This window comes from Coregonus clupeaformis, chromosome 34 (assembly GCF_020615455.1).
Source record: "Coregonus clupeaformis isolate EN_2021a chromosome 34, ASM2061545v1, whole genome shotgun sequence".
NCBI lineage: Eukaryota > Metazoa > Chordata > Actinopteri > Salmoniformes > Salmonidae > Coregonus > Coregonus clupeaformis.
The window spans coordinates 29573986-29589128 of NC_059225.1; the positions used below are offsets into that span (position 1 = coordinate 29573986).

Below are 15143 nucleotides of genomic sequence, written 5' to 3' on the forward strand. Positions count from 1 at the left end.
AAGCTGTTGTACATGAAGGGGTGAGAGACTATCCCAATACAGCAAGTCTTTACTTTGCTATTACTATTCTCTTTGGTGTAGATAGCGAGAACATTTCCCTCAGCACAGACAAAAGCTACAGTATATTCTTGTATGATTTCTACATCAAATCAATGAAATGTATTTTATAAAGCCCTTTTTACATGAGCAGTTGTCACAAAGTGCTTTACACCCAGTGCTGTTATAATTACCAGAAGTGTTTCATTTGCCACTGCATTTCTTCTTTCCTTTTTGATCTGGTCTCTCTGGACACTTTTCTCTCTTACCTCATATTGCTCTTTAAAGGGACAGTTCACCCAAATTACTTAAATCATTTGTATGAACTATCCCTTTAAGGTTTAAAGACCCACCTATATCTGAATGGCCATCAGGGTCTCTGACATCATCCCTTACACTACTGTTACAGGCCCTTCCAGACCATTCACACCCATTACATTTACTCTGACTTTTAAAAACAAACTAGAAACATTTCTGAATGTACGTTTGATGAAATATTGAGCATGCCATTCAGAGGAGACCACTTATGACAGCACGTGCGCATGCTCATGCTAAGGTCCTCCTGGTCTACCATCTATTTGTGATGAATGCAAAATAATGAAGAACAGAACGGCTCGGCTCTACTGACATCTGGGGAAAAAAACCATAAATAAACTGCAGAGGAGCCATGAGGAGATAACAGAGGAGCCGTGAAAACAGACCTTGAGAAAGTCTAATGTCTTGCATAAAAGATAACTACTGAGATTTGCTGCTTGCGCTGAGGAGTTGATAGACAAGGGGAGACCTGGCACAGTGGTGGGCTGGTGAGAGTGGTGGTAGGCTGGCATGATCAAGTAGGTTTGCAAAATTCTGGTAACTTTTTCCAGAAATCCTTGTTGGAGGCTTCCGGGTTTCCTTCTCAGTCCCTCTTGATTCCAGGAATCTTTCAACTGGGATTTATGGAAAACCTGGGTATTTTGGGAAAGTTACCTGATTTTGGTAACTCTGCAGCGGAGTCATGTTAATGCCACATCTACTGATGCTCTTCCCCTCCGGGTGATACGTACAGGGAAGGGCAGATCCAGGGCGGTGCTTTAGAACCAGGCACCAATTCGAGGAGCCAATTGAGATGTTCTCTTCTTTTTGAGCTCTGCCTCCTGCCTCCAAGGATATTCCTTCCTCTTAGTGTCCATGTGTCCTACAGAAAAATGGTGGTCAAACGACAGGGAGGATATATTCTATTGGGTATCAATCTACAGAAAATGACATGCTACTTACCTCAGCAGAATGTACATCCATACTTCTACACTTCTATATTTTTTCCTCAATCCTTAATTATTGGCATCATAACTCATCAGGCAAAGCTTAAACAGTTCCCTGGTAAAATGGAAAACTCCTTTGCTTATCTTAAAAATAATGAATTTGCTCAAATCCACCCCCAACACAATGGAGGCCTCATTATAACCCCTGTGTGTCCGTGTATGTGAGATAATTGCAGGGCTTTTGTGTTTGACCCTATGACCCCTGGAGGAAAACAGAGGATGACCTTTGACCCTGAGTCATTACACTGCAGAACAACAGAGCCCTCTAATGAACTCATTCCCCTCAATGTTGAACTCAACCAGTTAAATATTGCTCCCTTTGTCACTGACCCTTTGTTTAGCCACCGGCTACAACAGCAACCAATTAGTTGGCATTATTAAGGTGTTAGCTCGTCTTTAAACAAAGCTTAGCCTGGAGGCCGTTGATTAATCCATATGAAACAAACACCACCTTACGTGTGCTCTACAATCAACAACTTTAGAGACTGCCGTTCTAAATTCATCAACAACGTAAAAGTTTAGGAACACAACTAATTTAATTTGAATTAAAGATAAATATTCATCCCTTTCAGTCTCAGCAGAATCAAGTTATTACAAACCTCCTGTTTAGAAAATGTCTTATTCAAATTTCAAATGCAGTGGTGTAAAGTACTTCAAAGTACTACTTAAGTACTATACTTTACTATTTATATTTTTGACAACTGACTTCACTATATTCCTAAAGAAAATAATGTATATATGTTTTACTCCATACATTTTCCCTGACACACAAAAGTACTTATTTAATTTTGAATGCTTAGCAGGAAAGAAAAATGGTCCAATTTGCAAACTTATCAAGAGAACATCCCTGGTCATCCCTACTGCCTCTGATCTGGCGGACTCACTAAACACACATGCTTAGTTTTTAAATTATGTCAGTGTTGGAGTGCTATCCGTACATTTTTTAAACAAGAAAATGGTGCTGTCTGGTTTGCTTAATATAAGGAATTTGAAATTATGTATACTTACTTTTGATACTTAAGTATATTTTAGTAATTACATTTACTTTTGATCCTTACGTATATTTAAAACCAAATACTTCGTAGTATTTTAATGAGTGACTCACTTTTACTTGAGTCATTTCCTATTAAGGTATCTTTATTCAAGTATGATAGTTAGATACTTTTTCCACCACTGTTCAAATGTACTTTATAAGCCCTTTTTACGTCAGCAAAACATTTCACAACTGGCCTGTTCCTGGGTGTTTCTGTGCGGCCCCCACAAAGCAGACCTTTTCTCCCCAGGAGAGAACACTAGGTTGGGGAACACACCTCTGGCGAGTCCCAAGCTCTGTAGGCCGCGCTCGTCGTCTTCCTCCAGAGAGTTCTGTGAGGCGTTCCTCAGGTAGCATTGGTGGGAGGGGAGACCAGGGAAAGCGTTCTGTCGCCGGTCGTCATCTTCCAGACCTGTGGGGGTAGTCAGAGTAGTTAAAGGACGTTACTCTGCTTGCTTAGTGAGTACCACTTTCTCCTGATTCGGGTCCCACCGAGGCTCGAACCCAGGACTTCTGTCTTGCTAGCACACGTGAGCTCCTTCCAGAAACGTCTAAGCAGTCGGTGCCACCGAAAGTTAACTGTTCGGTGCGCAAGTGGCGACACTTCACGTTGAGGATTAAGTTTCACACATCCCCATGTGCTACACAAGCAGAACACACATCTGTAACCCTAAAGCTAGATTTACATTGCAGAGATAGGGGAATGACAGTCCCAGCTCCTACACCTCAGAGTTTTTTCCCAACACAGCCGGCACACAATTTATACAGGTGCAATTAATGGTCACCCGTGGTGCGCGCAAATGTGAGCAGGTAGGCCAACATGATTCTCCGGGAGAATCAGATAAACAGGCCACCCATGGAGAAGTAGATGTATCTGAGCTGTCCAAACCATTTTTATACCAGGCTTTGAACTACGATTGTGTGGAAGGAGAATCTCCTTTATGTCGCAAAATGAGTGTTGACCAGTATTATCACACAGCACAATTATCGGCATCGTCTGTTGTGCTCGTTGAATAGGGACTGGTCAGAATAGAGATGTTTAAGTACCATGTGACATCCTTAACACAAAGAACACAATCAAAGTGAGAACAAGAAGCTCCTCTCATGACATGTTGTCTACAGAGAACATAAGCATGAGTCAAACCTCTGTAGCTGTGCCAGAAAAACAAAGAGGATAAAACGCAAATATCTTCAAAACATCCCCTCTGGCTGCAGCAACCCTTTCATACCGCAACCATAGACTTCATTCATATTTCATGTGGGCGCGTTTTATTGTGATTAGTCATGTAAATAAAATGCATTTTCTCTTGGTAATTTACATTTATATTGAATTAGTGGCAGTGTATAGTGGAAGAGAGGGGAGACTTATTATGCTTTGAGATTATACGGGCTGATTTCATCGCCATTGTGTTTTGTAATTATGGGGGGGTGGAAGAGAAGAAAGGAGCCAGATGCTCTCTCGTGCCGAACCGGTTTTCATTTAGCGAGAAACCCCCTCCATCACCCTTCCATCATATCCAACAGTCAATCCTTTAACATATCACATGCCATTAGAGTGACATATCAAATCAGTGGATGTGCTTAGGGACACAGTGACACACTGCCCAATCTGCTTGGAGTAAGAGCAGACCAGAGTGCTGCGCTGGATATAAACTGCATTGAAAAAATTGCCTTGGAGGACCTCTCTCTCTCACTAATTATGTAATCTACATAGTTGTTCATGCTCCATTTCCTAGCTCCAAATCATATCCCCTTTGCAGACATGGCAGAGAAAAACCAGGTGGGAAGGACGTTGAAAGGTAGTGGCCAATCGGATAAACCCGTCCTCACTCAGGCTGTAATAAGCCTTGTCTGAGACAAAGGAAGCAGCACCGTGAGACTTTGCGTATGTCCCAAATGGCACCCTATTTCCTGTATAGTGCATTCCTTTTGACCAAGCCCTATGGGCCCTGATCAGAAGTAGTGCACTACATAGGGAATAGGGTATCATTTGAGATGCTGCTTTCAACTCACTGGATAAATATACTTATTATTACCATGAAGTCAGCAATTGCGACCATGGCAAATATGCAGTCTATGTTGCGATAGGCCGGCCGGCGCGATAGTCTTTTAAATGCTGCCAACCAAATCTGTTGCGAAAGTCCACTTCCCAAATGGAGGACTGACACCACAGAGTGATAATCCCCCCTGTGGAATAACAAACACAATTGGTGGTTTACGGTTTTGGTAAAGCCTTCCCCTGGCTCCTGTCTCCTTCCAGCTAAGAAAGACCACAAATCCAAGTGCTTATTCCCTTTTGCAGACTGCCTGAAGATCTAATCAGTTTTGCATTGGAGAAATGGAGAGTAATTGCATGTTACCTTGTGAGAATCCAGTGCTGTGCAGCACATTGTCAACATGTCCCTGTTCTGTGGATCAATATTTCATTGTATTATGAGGTGGATACATGGGCGATAAGACTCCTGCCCCACAGAGCAGTGTAACCCATTATAATTTAATGAATTAAAAAATATATATATAAAAGAGCAATGAAAATAATTAGATATTTTAAAGGCTGCCTTTTATTTCCTAGATCAAAGACTTCAATTGGTACTACAGAACAGACGTTCCCGGCTTCTCCATGCATACATTTAGAGCTATTGTCTGAAGGGTGCCTATCATTGATTTTGTTTCAGTCCAGGGTGTATTTATAGGCTGTTTGACTGACAACATCCAGACACCTGCCACACACACAGTGCATCCACACACACTGTGCGCACACACAAACACCTGCAAGCACATATAAACAAACCACTCATTGCTATTCTCAGAGAGAAACACAATTTAAACCAATCTCATGTGTTGTCTAGGGCTGTTGCCGTGACCGTATTACCTTGACCGTATCACCGCCACACTGGCAGTCATGAGTCATGACAACAGTACAATTCCACATGACCGTTGAGTCACGGTAATCTCCTCTTATGCACTCTGGATATGTGTTGGTAGTACCCAACTCGCTAACGATCATCAGGTCGCTAATGGCCTGGTACTCAGGGCTCTATTGTCCCTCTAACCACTCTGACATCAATGCAAATGCCATCGAAAACCACATCAAACACTTATCATCAAAACGGTATTTTGCTTTAAAAACTCACCTCACTGTGATTGATCAATTTGATTAAAAATTCAACAACCAAAAACTGAGTGGAACACATGGTCATTGTGGATGTTGTTTCAAAGCCTAACACAACGAAATGGACAGCGCTTTCTAAGGTGATGATTCATTCAAAACAGTCATACGCATATTAGAGCTTATGCATAGCACACACCTATATGAGCCCAAGCCCAAAAAAACCCTGAATTAAAATAATGATTGTGTCATTATACAATACATAGCATACCGCATATTACACACAGCAGAAAAACATTTTAAAAAATACTTCAGATGTCTTTGGTACATAATTGGTCTAACCTATACTCCAAAATTAAACAAATTCTAGTAATTGCCTTTGAGTGTGGACTGTATTATTATTCATACTGGATGGACTGATTGCCTTATGCTACGCTCCAAATGTTCTATCCATGAGTCTGGGAGAGAACGTATAGGCCTTGGCGATGCTGTTGGTTCATTGATTGTGCAGGGCGGCTTACAGAGTTAACCTACAATTAAATTGAATTTGTATTTCATTTTGTATAGCCTAGTAATAGGGCACTTTTTCTTTCATAATGAATAGGCTGACACATTACACACACACACACACACACACACAAACACATGCACGCACATATAAACAAACCGCTCACTGCTATTCTCAGAAAGAAACACAATTTAAACCAATCTCATGTGTGTTGGCCAAACCTTACGTAGGCCTGGATTTGACTGCTCAGGAGAAGGCTACACACTGTTGTTTGGGCTTCAACCTCCAACCCCTGTCAACATAATTGACTGTTATCGATGCAAAAGTCTGCATATCTTCCCCCATAGTCTCTCCCTCCCCCATGTTTTAATGTAAATCCTGGGCAGACAGACAACAGCAGTAGTCTGCTGAGGTGACCCCACTGCTGAGCACACAGATAGGTCCCAAATGGAACCCTATATAATAGTGCACTGCATAAGGAATAGGATGCCATTTGGGACGCAGGCAATGTCTGTGCCCTTGTTTAAGCAGGGTTAGGCAACAGCTGGGTTAGCTTCTATCTCCTCCATCTTTCATAAAGTAGCCGGCAGTCATGGGGTTGATGCTGGCGTGGAATGCAATTCAAACAGGATGTCGCCTGCTGCAACCAAGAAGCCATTTTGTGGCCCCGAGACAGGAAATCAAAACATGATCTGTCATTGGTGATGGATGAGCATGAGATCCACCTAAGCGCTCAAAATCACCCAACCTTTCAGTTTTCAATCATAAAAGCTTACTGGTGTTCATGTTTCAAATGTCTTTCTTTGAGCAAGTTAACAGTATGACCAATTGCAAGACCAATGGAATCCTCCTGTGCTCACAGGGGTGCTGGCAACTTGACCATAAAGGGGCTTGTGTTTGAGACATGGATAGTAGTATTATGTCATTGCTCATCCCACCTAGTTACAGTAGCTAAACCAGTAGGGCTAGTCACCACAAATCTAGACTAATGAGACAAGACTGACAGGCTGGTCAAAAGTAGTACACTATATAGGAAATAGGGTGTAATTTGGCACGCACACTAGAATCTACCTTACACTGTGCTAGCCACATTAATAATACATACACACCCTTAAGATGAGGAAATAATATATACTGCAATGTCAGACATTTGGGTTACAGGGTGTGTAGGTGGATGTATCATCAGTATATGCTAAAATTCAGTGTGATTTTGAATTTGACTTTGGTCCAGGATATACAAAAACACACAAAATAAAATAATCTACCTGTTACTAAAGCTGGAAGACATTTTACCTTACATGAACCAAATACAAGCTGTTTGCTGCAGTCAAGTAATACAAGTATAAAGAACAAAACAGTTGACCTGGAGAAGGTAGAATAGAATAGTGATGGTATCATCTCCTGTTAATGTAGAAACAGTGTCACCTAGTGCCAGAAACGTATTCTACAACACAGAGCGAGAGGAAGGACTAGGCTACACTCAGTCTTCCGGCTTGCCTTTAGGCCTACATTTCAACATTTGTTGTATACAACATACATAATTCATTTGTAATAAATGCATCTTCAATTATTAATAATATAAGAAAAAAACCACTGTGCTCTATTGAGTTTTAACAAAGAAATGCAATGGCAGTTTTCAGTCAGCAGGAGGAGCTATTGCACCATGGAAAATACTTCTTACCCACTGGAGGAAATCAATAAATTCAAGCCATACATTAATTCTGATTATGTTTTCATACCAAAGCTGTAATTTTGCCCCTGGCTCAAGCAGTTATTAAAAAATCAAAAAGACAAAATTCAAGCTGCTTTTCTGTCATTAAATATATTATTTTTCCCACTGAGGCAAAATGTGTAGTAGCCTAATTCAATTGAATGTCAGGCCTTATCAGGAATTGTTAGCATGTGATAATTCCGGTATTGAGCCTGGGGCCTGACTCTACTCACCCTGTCAGCTCTACCACAGTGGAGGGTATGCTAATCTCCTCACACACACGGTCACCCGAGCCAGGCAGCCACAAGGACAGGGTCACAGTGTCAACAAGCAACTGCACTACTTGCAAATGCGCAGCCACCACTTTAATCAACCTTTAGATGAGAAAAAAAAATAAAGTCTAAAGCTGCAGAGTGAGAGAGAAATGGCTGCCACAGCTGAGGGAAGGTCAAATGTAGCTACAGTGCCAGTAAGCCAATGTCGTCAAATGCAGGGTCATATTCACTAAGCACCAAATGGAAGAAACCTGACAAACAGGGAGCGACTACCTGAGCTTGTCCAATAAGAAATGCTTACGTTACAAAACGTTTCGCTACAATGTGCAAAAATACCACAGAAAATGTTAGATAAGGAGTAGGCCTATGTGTATTACTGCATTATTTTAGAAACATTTCCTTTGAGAGGATGAGGGTTCTTACACAAAACAAACGGGACGGTAAACTACTATGAGGGACCTGTTCTTTCTGCTTTCTTGTTGCTAAACAGTGACAGCTTTCGCCGTTTATGTAACTCCTCTACAAAAATGCATTGAAGCTTGTAAATAAACTAACCCCCTTTAGGCACATTCCCCAGAACTGCCGCGCATGACTGAGTTGTGTTTTAGACGCGCACACCCAAATGCACACCGTCAAACACGCACTTTGCCTTCTACTGCAGGCCAGGGCATAATAAACAACTGTAACCCCTTGTGCCCACTGCTGCCAGTCTGCCACCATCTGTGCCACCAGTTTCAGACAGTGGCATGACTGCACGGCATCTGAAGATAACACATCCGCCCAGTGCACTACAGGTAACTGTCCAAATAAAAGAAACACCAACATAAAGTGTCTTAATAGGGCATTGGGCCACCACGAGCCAGAGCAGCTTTAATGCACCATGGCATAGATTCTACAAGTGTCTGGAACTCTATCGGAGGGATGCGACACCATTCTTCCACAAGAAATTCAATCATTTGGTGTTTTGTTGATGGTGGTGGAAAACACTGTCTCAGGCACCGCTCCAGAATCTCCCATAAGTGTTCAATTAGGTTGAGATCTGGTGACTGAGACGGCCATGGCAGATGGTTTACATCGTTTTCATGCTCATCAAACCATTCAGTGACCACTCGTGCCCTGTGGATGTGGGCATTGTCATCCTATGGGGGCATAGTCGTGGTATCCAAAATAATGGCCTGCCAAGCATTTTTATACATGACCCTATAGCATGATGGGATGTTAATTGCTTAATTAACTCAGGAACCACAGCTGTGTGGAAGCACCTGCTTCAATATACTGTACTTTGTATCCCTCATTTACTCAAGTGTTTCCATTATTTTGGCTGTTACCTGTATGTAGGTTTTAGGCTGTTACCTGTATGTAGGTTTTAGGCTGTTACCTGTATGTAGGTTTTAGGGTACCATTTGGGAAGCAGCCCCATCTCCAATCTAAGGTATTGCATTGAACATTGAAACAGTGCTGATTTGATTTTAAACCTATAGTTTCCCAGACAACCCACCGGCAATAACATCTGATAAACAGATGACATGTTACTAGATGAAAAGACAAAAACAGACATTCTGCGTCCCAAATGGCACCGTATTCCCTATTTAGTGCACTCTATAGGGAATAGGGTGCTATTTGGGACACAGCCATTGTGCTGATACGTACCTTTTGTTGAGATGAACTCCATTCTTCATCAAAGGCAACTAATACTGTCATACTGTATCTTACGTTGAGGCAAGCTAATTATTCTATATTGCAAATCATGATAGTCCATGCAGAGACAGCTATCACTGAATTCATTTGACATGATGGACCGCTATAAGAATGCAGGTGTAATCGAATAGCTTAGCAGTAAAACTATTTTATTAGTAGGTTAAAATGAACACTTGTGAGTGATGTGATGAGTGTGAGTTTAATTGAAAAGCAGCGAGTGTGGTTTCCTTTTTTCTGTGTGTTGGTGTGAAGCAGGTGACATCAAGCAAGCACACACAGTTTGAGGAAGTGAGTGTTGGGGCGGTTGTGAAAGTGTCCCTTAAGCCAAACAGAATCATCACACAGACTCATTGTGACCGCAACAAAAGGTCAAGCTTAGATTTATTGACCAATTCTGAAACCTTTATAATTGTTTTTACCCAAAATCCCCTGTATTTGGTCCATGTAAATATTTATATAAATATACACACAGTGCCTTGCAAAAGTATTCAGACCTCTTGGATTTCTTCACATTTTATTGTGTTACAAAGTGGGATTAAAATAGGTTTAAAAAACGATCTACACAAAATACTCTAATGTTAAAGTGTAAGAAAAATTCAAAAAAATGTTTTACATTTTAGTCATTTAGCAGACGCTCTTATCCAGAGCGACTTACAATTAGTGAGTGCACACATTTTTCATACTGGCCCCCCGTGGGAAACGAACCCACAACCCTTGCGTTTTAAAGATTCATAAGAATGTTATAACTAGTCCATACATGTTAGAAACACCTTTGGCAGCGATTACAGCTGTGAGTTTTCTTGGGTAAGTCTCCAAGAGCTTTCCACACCTGGATTGTGCAATATTTGCCTATTTTTCTTTTCAACGTTCTTCAAGCTCTGTCCAGATGTTGGGGATCATGGCTAGACAGCAATTTTCAAGTCTTGCCATAATATTTCAAGCAGATTTAAGTCAAAACTGTAGCTTGGCCACTTAGGAACATTCACTGTCTTCTTGGTAAGCAACTCCAGTGTAGATTTGGCCTTGTGTTATTGTCCTGCTGAAAGGTGAATTCCTCTTCCAGTGTCTGGTGTAAAGCAGATTGAAGCAGGTTTTTCTCTAGGATTTTGCTTGGGATTATCCCGTTTCTTTTATACTGAAAAACCCAGTAATTGCCTATGTTAATCATACCCATGATGCAGCCACCACCATGCTTGAAAATAAGGAGGCAGTTACTCAGTGATGTGTTGTGTTGGATTTGACCCAAACATAGGGCTTTGCATTTAGGCCAAAAAGTGTATTCCTTTGCCACATTTTTTTGCAGTATTACTTTAGTGTCTTGTTACATACAAAATGCATGTTTTGGAATATTTGGTATATAATTTGTGTTCTTATTTTGACTCCGTCATTTAGGTCATTATTGTGGAGTCACTACAATATTGTTGATCCATCCTCAGTTCTCTCCCATCAAAGCCATTGAACTCTGTATCTCTTTTAAAATCACCAATGCCCTCATGGTAACATCCCCGAGCAGTTTCATTCCTGTCCAGCAACTCAGTTCAGAAGGACGACTGTATCTTTGAGGTGTCTGGGTGGTTAAATACATAATGCACAGCATAATTATTATTAACTAGGCCATGCTTAAAGAGATATTCAATGCCTGATTCGACATTGTTACCCATCTACTATTTACAACCCTTTCGAAAAGCTCCCTGGTCTTTGTAGTTGAATCTGTGCTTGAAATTCAATACTTGACACATGAATTTAACATGTGAACACGTGATCTTGTGTGATTTTCACCGCAACTAGACTAAAACCTCCAGGTGACCATGACACAACATTCTAAGAACGTCCTTGGTGACGTCCCTGGAACAAACCGGGAAATAGATAAAACCTGCAGGGGACCAAGACTGTTTAAATTGAATTAATGTAAATGATGCCCTTCAAAGTAAAATATTCAAAATTAAATTTGACACCTGGGTTTTCACGTGCTAAAATGTTGTAAGTTAATGTAAGTTAAAAGCACTGTGTGTAAATGGGGAACATCACAAGATTTGACATGACGCGAAATCATGTGGTTTGTCAGTAAGGGACCTTAAAAAGTTACTGTATGTGATTTGTTCAACCAAATTTGACTCCTGAACTAATTGAGGCTTGCCTAAACAAAAAGGCTGAATACTTATGCAGCTACTATATTTTATTTATTATTATTAATCTTTAAAAAAAAAGGTAAATGTTTCTTCCACTTTGACAGAGTATTTTGTGTATATTGACAAAAAAATGACAATTAAATCCAATCGCACTTTGTAACACAATAAAGTGTGAAGAAATCCAAGGGGTCTGAATACTTTTGCAAGACATTGTACATTTAGTCTCTATTTAGGGTTTATGATGAATTGATGGAACAGTTATAGTCAGAACATGAACAGCCTTGTCATTAGCAATCATGCAGAGATGAAAAATCACTCTTGTATTCAAAAACAAACAAATAGAAAAGCAAAAACAAGTGCATATTAATACTATATCAATTTATTAACTGTCTAAAATTGGTCATCTAAAGCTCATCAACATAAAAATGGTGTACAGGTTAGAGAGATGAGGTTAGATTTTCTTTTAAATAGACAAAGGGTTAAAGCTGAGATAATTTGATAGTTCAAATGAACAAAAGAAAATCTGTCCAAATGTACAGCTTGTTGTGCCCCTGGCTTCTAGAACTAAAAGGCAAAGAACTAAACGGTAATACAGCAAAATGAGTACAGCAAATAAAAACTTTTTTTTTTTTTACAAATCAGTAATAAACAGTGGTCCTAGTAAGAGAATGGTCCCAAAACAAAAGGTAAACCTGTAATAAATACAACCCTATCTGATCTTGTGCAGAGGTTATCACTTGTTATCCAGTCTTAGGCGCTGCTCCTTACCGTTGACGGTTAGAGACTTTAACTGACCGTCCTCCTCCACCTCCACCCTCTCCTGGCCATTCTCCACAATCCTGCAGGAGAGAAACCAAAGTTATTTTATTTTAAATCATACATATCTGTTTTTTGGTAATACTTTTAAGGGTTTATAACGGGTACGTTGCTGTTTAGTGTTACACATTTTTCAATATTCAAAACTGTCTTGGTGAATCGACTACAACCAATGTAAAAAGGACAACAGCCTAGAAAAATCCTGTTTGTTTTTATTTTGAGGAAACTATCCCCAGGACACAGAGTGAGGACAAGAACAAGTTAGTGACGCAATTGACTACATTGACTGACTAGCTGTGCTGTGGTGTACCGTTTTGTGGTGATTCTTCTGCCGTTGATGAACTTGGTGGAAGTGGACACTGAGCGGAAGTTGCCCATCCCCCCTCCTCCTCCTCCGCTGCCCCCGAAAGATGAAGAGGAGAATGAGGCAAAGCCCCCTCCACCCATATGTCCCAGGGAAGTGAAACCTAGGAGGGAAACACACACACACAGAACTTGCGATTTCATTGTACTGTGTACACTACACTGTATTCTGTGCATATGACAAATAAACATTGATTTGGCCCACACACACACACACACTCATATCAACACCAACACCCCACCATTTTCCTTTGCTTTGCTTACACGCAAATGTTGATCTCAAAAATGAAGCTTATTATATGATCTAAATAGCACATTTTATAATATGCAGTGAGATTTATGTTGTAACAATTTCCATGAGGAGGAAGTTTGGTTTAACCAGAGTTTTAGTAGACGCATATTAGAAATACAGTATTACCGTGCTGCAGGGGAGGCCCACCTGAATCGAACAGCGGGAAGCCTACCCCGAAGGGGGGGAAGCCCCCGAACCCGTGGAAGAAGTGTCCCCCGGTCCTGCTCTGGCTCACCCCCCGCTGCCTTTGACCCCCGCCGAAGAAGTTATCGTCCGCTGGGGAGAGTGGACAGACAATGACAACACATTAGTCAAATCAAGTTTAATTACACCCACATAGTGGTTCATAAAAAATCCATGAGCATACAAAGGCATTGGCCCATCTAAATACATATTTATACTGAACAAAAATAAAACGCAATATGCAACAATTTCAAAGATTTAATATAAGGAAATCAGTTAATTGAAATAAATTAATTAGGCCCTAATCTATGGATTTCACATGAATGGGCAGGGGTGCAGCCATGAGTGGGCCTGGGAGGGCATAGGCCCACCCAATTGGGAGCCAGGCTCACCCACTGTGGAGCTAGGCCCACCCAATTAGAATGAGTTTTCCCCACAAAATGGCTTTATTACAGACAGAAATACAAGTCGGACGCGAAGGATTTACTTCAGACACCCGACAAGGCCCAAATCCCCGTCATTCGCAGGAGAAAGAGACGGAGATATCGGGGACGTAGGTCGGGGTGCCTTGTAAGGATCCGACGGCGAGTGGGTAATCTGCCTCTTCCATCAGTCCTATTTGCCAACGTACAATCATTGGATAACAAAATTGACGAGCTACGATCATGAATATCCTACCAACGGGACATTAAAAACTGTCATATCTTATGTTTCACCGAGTCGTGGCTGAACGACGACATGGATAACATACAGCTGGCAGGGTTTACGCTGCATCGGCAAGATAGAACAAATGCCTTCGGTAAGACACGGGGTGGCGGTCTGTGTATATTTGTAAACAACAGCTGGTGCACAAAATCTAATATTAAGGAAGTCTGAAGGTTTTGCTCGCCTGAGGTAGAGTATCTCATGATAAGCTGTAGACCACACTATTTACCAAGAGAGTTTTCATCTACAGTCGTGGTCAAAAGTTTTGAGAATGACACAAGTATTGGTCTTCACAAAGTTCGCTGCTTCAGTGTTATGAGATATTTTTGTCAGATCTTACCCCCCGCACTCAATGAGCTGTATAAGGCCATAAGCAAACAGGGGGAAAAAAAGTTAATAAAAACATTTAATACATCTTTAAAAAATAGAAACAAACATATATACTAAAAGAAAAGAAAAAAAGATATATAAGCTAAAAACAAGAAAAAAATGTATGAGTTGTATAAGGCCATAAGCAAACAGGAAAACGTTCATCCAGAGGCGGCACTCCTACGGGCCGGGGACTGTAATGCAGGGAAACTTAAATCTGTTTAACCTAATTTCTACCAACATGATAAATGTGCAACCAGAGGAAAAAAAACTCTAAACCACCTTTACTCCACACACAGAGACAGGTACAAAGCTCTCCCACGCCCACCATTACACCCACATCAGTCACTGGCTTCATCAATAAGTGCATCGATGACGTCGTCCCCACAGTGACCGTACGTACATACCCCAACCAGAAGCCATGGATTACAGGCAACATCCGCACTGAGCTAAAGGGTAGAGCTGCCGCTTTTACGGAGTGGGACTCTAACCCGGATGCTTATAAAGAAATCCCGCTATGCCGTCTGACGAACCGTCAAACAGGCAAAGCGTCAATACAGGACTAAGATCGTACTACACCGGCTCCGACGCTCGTCGGATGTGGCAGGGCTTGCA

The 15143-nt window shown here is 41.1% G+C and overlaps 1 protein-coding gene across 7 annotated transcripts in view; it reads right to left on the reverse strand.

Annotated features, from left to right (window-relative positions):
• Positions 1 to 283: 283 nt before the first annotated feature.
• LOC121549992 (dnaJ homolog subfamily B member 6) overlaps positions 284 to 15143 on the reverse strand; it is a 60586-nt gene continuing 45726 nt past the window's right edge. For 4 of the 7 annotated variants that reach the window (XM_041862033.2, XM_041862036.2, XM_041862032.2 and 1 more), the window contains 5 exons: positions 13398 to 13547; positions 12927 to 13083; positions 12569 to 12639; positions 2648 to 2782; positions 284 to 1213 (listed from right to left, as the gene is read on the reverse strand). In XM_041862033.2, the coding sequence (XP_041717967.1) occupies positions 1110 to 1213; positions 2648 to 2782; positions 12569 to 12639; positions 12927 to 13083; positions 13398 to 13547 (617 nt within the window). In that variant the 3' untranslated portion in view covers positions 284 to 1109. Of the gene's footprint in view, positions 1214 to 2647; positions 2783 to 12157; positions 12640 to 12926; positions 13084 to 13397; positions 13548 to 15143 lie in introns of those variants that run through there. The other 3 variants (XM_041862035.2, XM_045210539.1, XM_045210538.1) reach the window with 3 other exon arrangements.